General features: G+C 40.0%; 2 protein-coding genes across 4 annotated transcripts in view; both read right to left on the bottom strand.

Annotated features, from left to right (window-relative positions):
- Nucleotides 1–909: 909 nt before the first annotated feature.
- Nucleotides 910–3625, bottom strand: LOC135339649 (uncharacterized). Its single transcript, XM_064535859.1, has 10 exons — nt 3268–3625; nt 2940–3212; nt 2825–2889; nt 2554–2752; nt 2180–2506; nt 1840–2127; nt 1720–1782; nt 1647–1661; nt 1398–1478; nt 910–1351 (listed from the first exon to the last, which is right to left on the bottom strand). Exons 1-10 carry the CDS (start codon nt 3383–3385, stop codon nt 1080–1082), a joined length of 1701 nt encoding a protein of 566 aa, XP_064391929.1. The 5' UTR covers nt 3386–3625; the 3' UTR covers nt 910–1079.
- Nucleotides 3626–7373: 3748 nt separating this feature from the next.
- Nucleotides 7374–12070, bottom strand: part of LOC135339045 (uncharacterized) — a 129142-nt gene continuing 124445 nt past the window's right edge. Inside the window, exons 2-13 of one of the 3 annotated variants that reach the window (XM_064535158.1) lie at nt 12019–12064; nt 11808–11886; nt 9926–10231; nt 9595–9867; nt 9484–9545; nt 9205–9403; nt 8837–9157; nt 8495–8785; nt 8347–8433; nt 8275–8292; nt 8078–8158; nt 7374–8030 (exon numbers count right to left, since the gene is read on the bottom strand). In XM_064535158.1, the coding sequence (XP_064391228.1) occupies nt 7762–8030; nt 8078–8158; nt 8275–8292; nt 8347–8433; nt 8495–8785; nt 8837–9157; nt 9205–9403; nt 9484–9545; nt 9595–9867; nt 9926–10231; nt 11808–11886; nt 12019–12051 (2019 nt within the window). In that variant the 5' untranslated portion in view covers nt 12052–12064 and the 3' untranslated portion in view covers nt 7374–7761. The remainder of the gene's footprint in view (nt 8031–8077; nt 8159–8274; nt 8293–8346; nt 8434–8494; nt 8786–8836; nt 9158–9204; nt 9404–9483; nt 9546–9594; nt 9868–9925; nt 10232–11807; nt 11887–12018; nt 12065–12070) is intronic. The other 2 variants (XM_064535168.1, XM_064535176.1) reach the window with 2 other exon arrangements.

Raw genomic sequence — 12070 nt, 5'->3', positions numbered from 1 at the left:
AGACATGATCACTGCACACGCAGAGACTAATGGTTGCATGTGCAGACATGATCACTGCATGTACAGACATGATCACTGCACACGCAGAGACTAATGGTTGCATGTGCAGAGATTAATGGTTGCATGTGCAGACATGATCACTGCATGTGCAGAGATAAATGGTTGCATGTGCAGACATGATCACTGCATGTGCAGAGACTACTGGTTGCATGTGCAGACATGATCACTGCACACGCAGAGACTAATGGTTGCATGTGTCACTGCATAGGCGATCATTGCACGTGCATGCTATCTCGGTATATTCACACCAGGACACGCCTATGTACATGCAGACATTGTTATTGAAACACACGGCGCGCCATACGAGCTATGTCGGTATATTCACACCAGGACACGCCTATGTATATGCAGACATTGTTATTGAAACACACGGCACGCCATACGCTCGCCCCAAATAACAGTCATACTGCCCATGTCCAGGAAACTTTTTTGACGTCATGCATACTTGAAGGTGTGGTCTCCAATCCTTCTGCTAGCTTAGCTTCAGTTTAGCTCGCTCTGCTAAGCGCTAGTGCTGCTCAGCTCCCAGGTACGTAACCATACAGTAAGTTAAAGTAATTAATGTCCAGCTTAGGGGGGTGCTTGAGCACCCTGAGCCCCTACCTCGATAGCCACTGGCTCACCTATAAATCAGAGGCGACTTTAAATATAGGAACTGGTAAATATCATACATAATCCAGACACTCTAAGAATCCAGGTAAATGTATACATGTATAATTTCAAATTGATAGAATCGTACATTGTATTGTACAAGCGGCGTAATGTGCAAAAATTTCGTATTTCTCAAGGGAAAAATGCAAAAGAAGAAACGAGGAATAAACTCCCACGTACAGGTATTTCACATGCAAAGCTATTGGTGGGTGTGGTTTCCTGGCATTGAACCGCGAATAGTAGAACCCACAAACATTTCTCCTGAGGGCTCTGGAGCCAAATAGCGAAAATGTGCACCCCACGATTAAATTTCCCGCTATACAGTATACAAAATTAATGTGTGGGATAAAAATAAATGGGTAAAATTGTCAGTTAACGTTAACGTTAACATAATTTGCACGACTTGCTTTTCCCTGAGGCAACACATCCTCGTACACATGAACTGGCTCAATACTCTCATACTCTCCCTCTGTTGTTGTTGCCGGGGCTTGTGAGTCATCGATCCTCTGTCCCCGTGGTTTCTCTGTCTGCTCATAGGCAATGTTCCTCTTGAGTACTGAAGCATAAGCTTCGTTGGGCTGCTCAATTCCTGCAAATGTTGATGACCAATCCACTCTTCCATCTGACTCTGGAACCTCAACTGCATGTCAATTGTTCAAGATAAGTTAATAAAATGATTTAGGTACCTTCATTTTGTCTCCGTTTCCTTAAAATCACAACGACAATTCCAACAGCGGTGACCACAAGCAATAGCAGAATCACCAAACCTAAAATGTGCATGTTAGCCATTCTTTTAGAGTGTATACTAATCCATTCGCGGTAAATAGAGTGTACCTTAACGGTAATAACCCATGCAGTAAACTGTAAATATTCACAAACTGATGGATTATCCTCTATTCCATACAAACTAGTCAGTGCTCTGTAGATTGACTTACCAGCTATAACTGCTGCTGTGTCAGTGAATGGAGAGAATCATTATGATACACTTTTATAGCACTAGAAACCTACCAGTGATAACTGATGTCAGCAGGGACTCCATATCAGGAGGAGGTGGGTCTGTTTGTGGATCAGCTGCAATAAAAAAAGCAATGGATGATGTTAGCTCTGATAATCTACAGAGGCACTTACAGGTGAGTAGATTAAGTTGTATAATGAGCGATAATTCTCCTTCGAAGATGGACTCCAAACTATTCCAAGAGTACACCACCACATAGCCATCACCAAAGGTGTCATTTAAAGAGAGGACAGTTGAGGTCGAAGAAGCGTTGATAAAACCAACTAGTACTCTGTCCAAGATGATGGTGGATTGGAACAAGACTAGACAATTCAGGGCAGAGTCACAGCAGGTCACTTCAACCTCTCCATTTGTTAACTTGGTAGCACTAATAGTCTCTCTGGGTGGTGGACTAGTAATGTCTACGGTAAATGACTATGATTATAGCACAACAATAACACACAGAGCACGTACCTTCACCATCAGAGTTCACTGTCATAATGTCTTGACTGAGTGCTACCATAGAGATGGGCATGTTTGGTAAATGGTTGCTCTCCAGATCAAAAGCAATCACTCGGTATTCTCCACTAGAAACAGGAATGGTGAAATTCTCAATAGAATTCCGAGGGATGGTAACCAGTTTCATGTTAGCAAAATCAAGCACTCCAAGCACTTCATTAATGACACGTATCACACAGACGAGAGCTCCGGGAGAGAGGGTACCTTCAACATACTCAATGCTCACACAAATACCACCACCAGGACATTCAGACACTAGGAGGTCTTGAACGTCAAAAGTACCTAGGGATCAAATAATTATCAAAATGAACACACAACATTGAACTCACTGATTGAAATGTTCTCAAACACGAGGTCTATTCCATTCTCATCAGTCAGTGTGACACTGTATTCTGTCATCTTGTCAGTGGGTAGGGAGAAACTGAGTGAGCCATCAAACAGAAGAGGGTCCGTGATTGGAAGGTCGATGGAGGGAGTCAATAGGTCAGAGTCCACACGATACCGAGTGAACCTTGTGCAACTTGGAACCTAGAATATTATAGAGAGAACTCAAAATGCATTCTGAACAACCTAACGAACAACTAAAATCGAATCACTCACAGTTGCCCTAAATTTGACTAATTTGTTCCTTTTAGTTTCAAGAATACGATGTTGTTCTCCACTACCTGCATAATTATTATAGAAGTGCAATACTATTATTATGGTATAAACACACCTTCTACTCTCGTAAATAACCCAGTACATAATTCACTGGTTGTTCCCCTCATCTCTCCATCAGTAGGAGTCACAGTGAATCTGGCACACACACTGTTATTAGAGTACATGAAGATGTACTCATTAGTGAATCCACACAGAGAATGAAGAGCCACTGTTTCAGTGAAGTCCAGAGTTGTCCTGGTGATGTCCACACAGTACTCAGTGAGGGGTAGAGCATTCCACATCACGGTGATGGTATTTGGTGCAACAATAAAGGGAGTGAGGACTGTCTCTAATGTAATAAAAGAAGGACAAATTATGCTGAGACAATCAAGATATTGACTCACCACGAACGACTAGAGATGCTGTGGATGAAATCACAAATGTACGATCAAAGCCATTTCTGATTATAGCCTCTAAATACACAACAGAGTTGTTGTGCTGTGGAGTGGCCAAGATTATCATTGTGGTTGATCCACCAGGAGATGAAGGTCGACGTACTCTAACAGTGTCTGTATCTGCTCCAACAAAGGAATTGTTTATAAACCAACCATAAGAAACATCGAATCCCTCGGCTTGATACTGACCCCTGAACACTGCCTCCAGTCCCTCGGCTCTCTCCACCGACACTGGCTGTACTGTGAACTGAGCTGTAAGAATGTACAATAGACTCTCGCTATTTTGGCTCTCTGAAGTACGGCCACATCAATAATTATACTGGCCCTTTCTCGACACTGAACATGGCACGGATTGCTATTTGTAGCTAAATGTTTACTGCATGCTCAAAACTCGCCCATAAGTAGTGACATATAATAATACAACGTAAACAATGATTTCAAAAAGTTGAGTATCTATAGGCATACAGTAATTACTGGCAAACTTTTAAAGCAAAAATCTGATATGCCAACACAATGGTAAGTGACGGTTAACAACCACCTTCATTGTAACACCACAAAAGTGGTGTACATGTATATGTGACCAAGAGTTCATTATGAATTCTTGATGTAATGTAAACCTCATTGTACAGACTATGTGCAAGTGGGAATTTGCATGCAATTTGACTTGCATGTACAGTGTCAAATGCAATGATTAAATAATCATGCTACAGTAAGCCAAGTGACACGCATTTTCAGGGAGAGATACTAAGAGCTATCTTCATTGTATGCAAAAATAGACAATGATCATGCAATCCGCTATTAGAAGTAATCTGGTCGCTTTACTCGTGCACAGCAGCAGCTTAAAGTCGGTGGTTTGAACATCCAATATCAATGTTTGCTATTGCCGACTAGACTGTTGTGAACGTTTCTAGAAGCTTTGCTATGACTTTCTAGAGACCTATGGGGTACCCACCATGCCTCATATTATTATAAGACGCTCGGAAGTGTATAAAACAAGCAAAAGTACACAAAATAGACTAGAAAAGGTACCGAGTTAGCAGTGCAGTGGCGGATCCAGGATTCTTGAAAGGGGGGTTCCAGGGCTCTGAGCGGGTCAAGGACTGTTAAATTTACCTAAAAAAAAGGTCAGTGAGCATGCGTATTAACACACCGAATTTTTTCCTAAACAAAAGGTAATCACTTTTCATAAGCAGTCTGCATGCATGCACTACGCTGGAGAGTTTTTAGCCTTCATAGTCACTGAAACTGCACAGACAAAGCTTCGCAGGACTAACAAGGACTAAAGGTTAGTGCATGTGAAAGCTAGTAAGAAAGGAACAACTTGCTAACTAGTTGCTTGAGCCTCCCACTCACTTCTTTCTCAAAGGGGGGTTCAATTGAACCCAAAGAACCCCCTCTGGATCCGCCACTGGTTAGCATGATTTGTTACTAATTATGACGCAAAAACCAGATCATGCAATCCAATCATGCTAACTCAGCACTTTTCCTGAGTCTATTTTGCCGTAGCTTTTTGTATGGCTTTCTTTTACTGATACACTTAATATGAGCATCGTAAGAGGCAAGGCTACTACTATGTGTTCAACACCACCTTGTGAAAAAACTACGGAGATTCACTACCGTATAGCGGGTAATTTTCATGGGCAAGCTGACCTCCACGAATTTTAACGTAGGCGTGGCTTACCGGAATGTATAAATGCAGTGCAGCCACGAGACTAAACTAAATTTTTACTTACGAAAACCACCGTTTTTCGAGTTGAACGAATATTTTACCCCACAAAAATTACCCGGCATACGGTATAATTATGGCTAAATATTCTAAAGAAAGTAGAAAGGCTAGGCTCTATGTGTAGGTGCTATCAAGAGTTCATTAGGAAGAGTACGCAACTCCAATAGACTGTGCACAAAAAGCATCCCTCCACTCCTACGTCACAGATACTGGCTGTTGTAACCGCAACAAGTAGGAAAGGCAATGAATAAAATTAGTAACGCTGTCCCTATTCATTGCCTTTCCTACGCAGTTGTAAATGAATAACATTAGTGATAATCATCACTATGTTATTCATTGCAAATTTGATTTCACAGTTTATACAACAGCATGTGGTTGTGCCGTAGGCCTGAAGGAATGCCTACTATGGTTTTAAGTGGAGTTGCGTACTCTTCCTAATGAACTCTTGGTGCTATACAGATGCCAGTAGATATCGCTCTAGAAGCAAAAAGTGGCCGCGTCCGACAATGAAGGTAAATAGCCGGCACTACTTCGGATTATCATCAAACCTCCTTCAGTAGCTATATCTCTGCTTCAGCTGAGTCTTTTAGTATAGCTGTAAGACAAGTGCAGGCCTTCACTGTGATGCACAAAAGTTGAAAAGTCTGGAGTTGCAGCAGGTCGTTTGTGAGCGTCTGATTTTTAGAGATGGCCGGCCAAATATTGATAACTTTACTGCCAAATTAACTTACCTTTTACAGCTATGAATGACCCTATCATAAAGAAGACAGTGATGAATGTCAAACTCTTGTCCATCAGATCATGAGTGTAGATCTATACATGTAATAAGCTGTGTAGAAGAATAAGATTTAGTTTAGCCATGCATATCTATGTACAGCTACAACACAAATTCAATGTACAATCTCTTCCATGTATTTACTCACCTTATTTACTGACACATAGAAACCTGACATTAATACTGAAACTGTCCTATTCATAGTGTGATCTTTACCAATCCTGTATCTAGATCTGTACATGTATCGATCAATACGAGAATGCATTTTAAGCCGAAAAGTTTACTGGAACGCTTCCATGACAACCCCAATCACAACCATAATTATATAGAAAAAGTGCACTCATTATATAAACATTCATGTTAAGTTTGAATAAGTAGAATAGTCAAACTAAAAACATCACAACAGCTTTATTAAACCGTGGCGAATTGATTTTGAAAGTGGCTAATGGAAAAAACAAACAGTAGATTTATGTGGTCATAACTATAAGCATTATCTCCTACACACTATTAGATGGGATGCAGTCGAAGGCTAGAGCCTCAAATCAATCATTCACAACCTTTTGTATGAGGTCATTCCTGTACTACACTTGTATTGCATTGTGCATTGTGCTGACGTGGAAACAAAACATGCAGTCCATTAACCAAGAATGTTAGCTTTTAGTACTCATACCCTTGTGTCAACAAAGTGTGTGTTTCAGTTGTCCATTCAGGTGAAGTACGTACAATGCACAATACATGTAGATCAAACCATACACATTTGATCATACACGTTACAGTTACTTCTAATTACATTAATTAATTAATTCAGGGCCACTAACAAATAATGCATGATGATTTTCCAGTGACGCACAAATAGAACAAGAAAAAACAATAATTTTACATAATTATAGTTGGCGCTTATATAGCGTTGGAATAGAAGATAGTAGCTGTTCCACAAGGCCACCTGATTGATTATTTGTATGTATAGCCAAGGGTGTATGAAGAGAAGGGCATGCAACTCACAAAGTATACTGTGTATGCGTCGTATCATTGATGAGTCAGCAGGATATGCTATATTTAGCCCAATTACCGCCCACTAGGGAATATAGAGTAAAAAAGGCTAGTCTAGAGTATAAAGTGCACGTGCAATAAATAATTATTGTTTACTATTTTTAGACATAAACCCCCGCCTATTTGTAAATTGTAGTTGCATGCCCTCTTCTCTTCATACGCCCTTGCTATAGCCTCAATTTCAAGCCAAGCTATAATTTCTTTCTAAGTGCCAGCAAAAAATAATTCCGCTTGGTGCTCAATTGGAGTGGACTTTAAAAGCGCTGTGATTGAAAAAGGTATTTACACTGGCCCAATATCTCTGTTATAAACAGCAAAGGTATCACTATGTTTTTCTAGCAATAACTAATAATTATTGCCTGGACAGTGCATATCTATATTCACTATGTACCTTTCACAGTTACGGTGAATGTCCGAAGACAAAATAATGTCAAACTAGTGTAATCACCCATCAAAATGTGTGCCAAACTATTTAGAAGAAATTTAGTACAGCTCACCTATAAATCAGAGGCGACTTTAAATATAGGAACTGGTAAATATCACAAATAATAATACACAATCAATGACACACTAAGAATGCATGTAAATGTACATGTATATCAGTTTAAATTGAGAGAATCGTACATTGTACAAACATATACGGCCGTACAGTGGGAAAATTTCGTGAGGTGCGTTTTTCGAGCGTAAAAAGATGACGTGAAATAAACTCCCACGCACCGGTATTTCACATGCAAAGCTATTGGTGGGTGTGGTTTCCCGGCATTAAAACATAAATACTAGACGAAAATTTCTGCTCAGAGCTCTGGAGCCAAATAGTGAAAATGTGCACCCGCGATAATTTCCCGCTATACGGTATATAAATGTGTGGGATAAAAATAAATGGGTAAATCTGTCAGTTAACGTTAACATAATTTGCATGACTTGCTTTTCCTTGAGGCAACACATCCTCATACACATGAACTGGCTCAATACTCTCATAATGTCCCTCTGTTGTTGCCGAGGCTTGTGAGTCATCGATCCTTTGTCCCCGTGGTTTCTTTGTCTGCTCATAGGCAATGTTCTTCTTGAGCTTGAGTACTGACGCATAAGCTTCGTTGGGCTGTTCAATCCCTGCAAATGTTGATGACCAATCCACTCTTCCATCTGACTCTGGAACCTCAACTGCATGTCAATTGTTCAAGACAAGTTAACCATTGATTTAGGTATACCTTCATTTTGTCTCCGTTTTCTTAAAATCACAACGACAGTTCCAACAGTGGTGACCACAAGCAATAGCAGAATCACCAAACCTAAAAATGTGCATGCATATTTTAGCCATACTATTATTTTACAAACTGCGTCATATAATTATGCTATTCTATTCAACAAACTAGTCAGTGCTCTGTATAATTATACATTGACTTACCAGCTATAGCTGCTGCTGCTGTGAATGGAGAGAATCATTATGATACACTTTTATAGAATTATAGAAACTTACCAGCGATAACTGATGTTGGCAGAGACTCAATATCAGGAGGAGGTGGGTCTGTTTGTGGATCAGACGTTGGAGGTGTAGTGGGAGCAGCTGCAACAGAAAAATCACGATGATAATTATGTTAGCTCTGATAATCTACAGAAACACTTACTGGTGGTGGGTAGATCCAGTTGTATAATGAGAGATACCTCTCCTTCAAAGATAGACTGTGAAGTATTCCAAGAATACACCACCACATAGCCATCACCAAAGGTGGCATTTAAGGAGATGACAGTTGACGTCGAAGAAGCGTTGATGAAACCAACTAGTACCCTTTTCAAGATGGTGGTAGATTGGAACAAGACTATACAATTCAGGGCAGAGTCAGAACAGATTACACTAACCTCTTGGTTTATTAATCTGGTTGCACTAATGCCCTCTCTGGGTGGTGGACTGGTAATGTCTACAATAAATAATTTTTATAACACACAGCAATAACACACAGAGCAAGTACCTTCACCAATCAAGTTCACTGTCATCTCGTTTTGACTGAGTGCTACCATGGAGACGGGCATTCTTGGTAAATGGTTGCTCTCCAGATCAAAAGCAATCACTCGGTATTCTCCACTAGGAACAGGAATGGTGAAATTTTCAATAGAATTCCGAGGGATGGTAACCAGTTTCATGTTAGCAAAATCAAACACTCCATCAATGATACGAATTGCACAGACGAGAGCTCCGGGAGAGAGAGTACCTTCAACATACACAATGCTCACACAAATACCACCACTACCAGGACATTCAGATACTAGGAGGTCTTGAACGTCAAAAGTACCTAGGGAAAAAAGAATTAGCAAAATGAACACGCATCATTGAACTCACTGATTGGAATGTTCTCAAACACGAAATCTATTCCATTCTCATCAGTCAGTGTGACACTGTATTCTGTCATCTTGTCAGTGGGGAGGGAGAAACTGAGTGAGCCATCAAACAGAAAAGGGTCCGTGATTGAACGGTCGATGGAGGGAGTCAATAGGTCAGAGTCCACACGATACCGAGTGAACTTTGTACAACTTGGAACCTAGAATTTTATGAGAGAACTCAAACGAACTAAAATGCATTCTTAACAACAAAACGAACAACTAAAATTGAATCACTCACAGTTGCCCTAAATTTGACTAATTTATTCCTTTTAGTTTCAAGAATACGATGTTGTTCTCCACCTGCATAATATCATAGAAGTGTAATACTATTATTATGGTATAAACACACCTTCTACTCTCGTAAATAACCCGGTACATAATTCACTGGTTGTTCCCCTCATCTCTCCATCAGTAGGAGTCACAGTGAATCTGGCACACACACTGTTATCAGAGTACATGTAGATGTACTCATTAGTGAATCCACACAGAGAATCAAGAACCACTGTTTCAGTTGAGTCCAGAGTTGTCCTGGTGATGTCCACACAATACTCAGTGAGAGGTAGAGCATTCCACATCACGGTAATGGTATTCGGTGCAACAATAAAGTGAGTGAGGACCGTCTCTAATGTAATAAGGAAAAAGAAAATAATAATGCTGGAACAATCAAGATATTGACTCACCACGAACAACTAGAGATGCTGTGGATGAATCTGCTAAAGTAATACCAGTGCCATTTATGATAACAGCACTACAATACACAACAGAGTTGTTGTGCTGTGGAGTGGCCAAGATTATCAGTGTAGCTAGTCCACCAGCAGGGGATGAAGGTGGACGTGTTCTAACAGTTTCTGTATCTGGTCCCACTACGACATTGTTCATATACCAGAAATAATTATCAGTAAATCCCTCTACTTGATACCGACAATTGAACACAGCCTCCAGTCCCTCGGCTCTCTCCACTGACACTGGCTGTACTGTGAACTGAGCTGTGAGAAAGTATTAGCACGCAGACGTCGTTATGGGTTACTGTACTCGAGAATAATTATAAAATCATAATTATTATAAATCAGGTCAATTAGATGTCACTGTCAAAATTAGTAACAAAATAATACAGTCATGTAAACTGTGTTTCAGTAGTTTATTCAAAAAGTACAATGCACACCAGTAATTTGGTAGCACACAATTTATATGTGCAGATCTACAGGGTTTTGCAGAATCTTTGAAATAGAGCAGAGGAGGTTGGACACGCGTCATAATGTTTTACGGAGGAAATGTGTGTGCATGGAGAGATATACGGAAACTTGCAGAGAACAGTAGCTATTCAGCCAAGTCAAAAGCCTGCAAGCGATTTTAGTACTCCATACTAGTAGTAAATGATGCTAAAAATACCCAGTGAAACTAGAAACTGAGTAGCATAGTCATACTAGAAGCAATGAGCCAGAAACTTAGATTAATCACAAACATCAAGTTGTTGCTGCACTTGCCTTTGTTTTTTTACTCCTGTCTTGATGTAGCAGGTATAGCAATCATATTGTTAAACTACTACAACTCATTAACTAACAGGAGATATAATACAAGAGAGATAGACAAGCAAGAATGGAAGAGTTAGGTAAAATGCTGACTCAGCAGGATCGAAAAGGATCGATTTTAAGCGTATTCATGGGATTATTGATGACTGTTAATGACTAACGGATGACTACAGATGACATGTGTCCAGCCTCCTCTGGAAATAGAGGGTGTAGAGCGTTCCTTATATGGATATCTAATCTTTACACATTGTGGTGTCATAAACATTGTGGTGAAATGCCAAGTCTGCTTAGGAAGCAAAATTCAAAAACAAAAAGGCTTTTTCTTGTGAAAAAAGCGGTATTATTAGATGGAGAATAGTGCATCAGACAGAGCTGCTTGGACTGCATGTCTTATCAAAGTGTTGCTGAGAATCTTCAAGTTGATCCATCAACTGTTTGTAGAATAGTGCATTGTTGACATGCTGACTAAGATGTACGACTTTATGGTTGACCACAGACAACCTTATAAGGAACGCTCAACGCAAAACGCTTTTTTGGGATATTGTAAAGATTCTGCAAAACCCTGTACATGTATTATATTCCAGGGTCGAGATTCTGGGGAGATAATAATTCAGTATAGGCTCACACACACACACACTGACAAAAACTATAAGACGGTACCCTAGCAGTAACTAACTGAAAATGGATCCAAAAGTGTGCCAATAGTGGTGGTACTCATGCAGAGGAGCATCACATGCTTGACTATAATTATGAGTCACAATCTCTGGCTGCATATATAGTTATGTATATAGCGGTTGCAAAGGAAAGAGTGATTTTACTCGCAAGGAGCATACATATTAGCATGCTGCACGTTCTATTCCCAATAGTATCCAGGCTTATACAATGTCATTCGCAATTGACTATAACTAAGGCACTCGAACCTTGGTATACGATCTACATGTAGAATAGTGTTCTTGTGGCAACATTATTAATTTTTGTATGCAGCAGTATTCTGAAATTAATGTGTACTGCCAATGTAACATAACAGCCTTACCTGTTACAGCTATGATGAATGACCCTGCCATGAAAAGAAAAGTGAAAGATGTCAAACTCTTGTCCATCAGAGCATGAAGCTATGTGGAAAATTTAATAGACTACATCAGTTTAATACCTGATAGATCAGTCTAGACTAGATCTAGCCATATCTATGCATGGCAACAGCTAGACACAACCTACACCCACATACCCCCCTTCAGATCACTCACCTTTACTGTACGACAGTAGAGTAAGTAACCCATCTTCGCCAGGCACCTATAA

The sequence above is a fragment of the Halichondria panicea genome, chromosome 1 (genome assembly GCF_963675165.1).
Source record: "Halichondria panicea chromosome 1, odHalPani1.1, whole genome shotgun sequence".
Classification (NCBI taxonomy): domain Eukaryota; kingdom Metazoa; phylum Porifera; class Demospongiae; order Suberitida; family Halichondriidae; genus Halichondria; species Halichondria panicea.
Note: the sequence above shows the minus strand (reverse complement) of the source record. Positions and strands in the feature narration are given on the sequence as shown.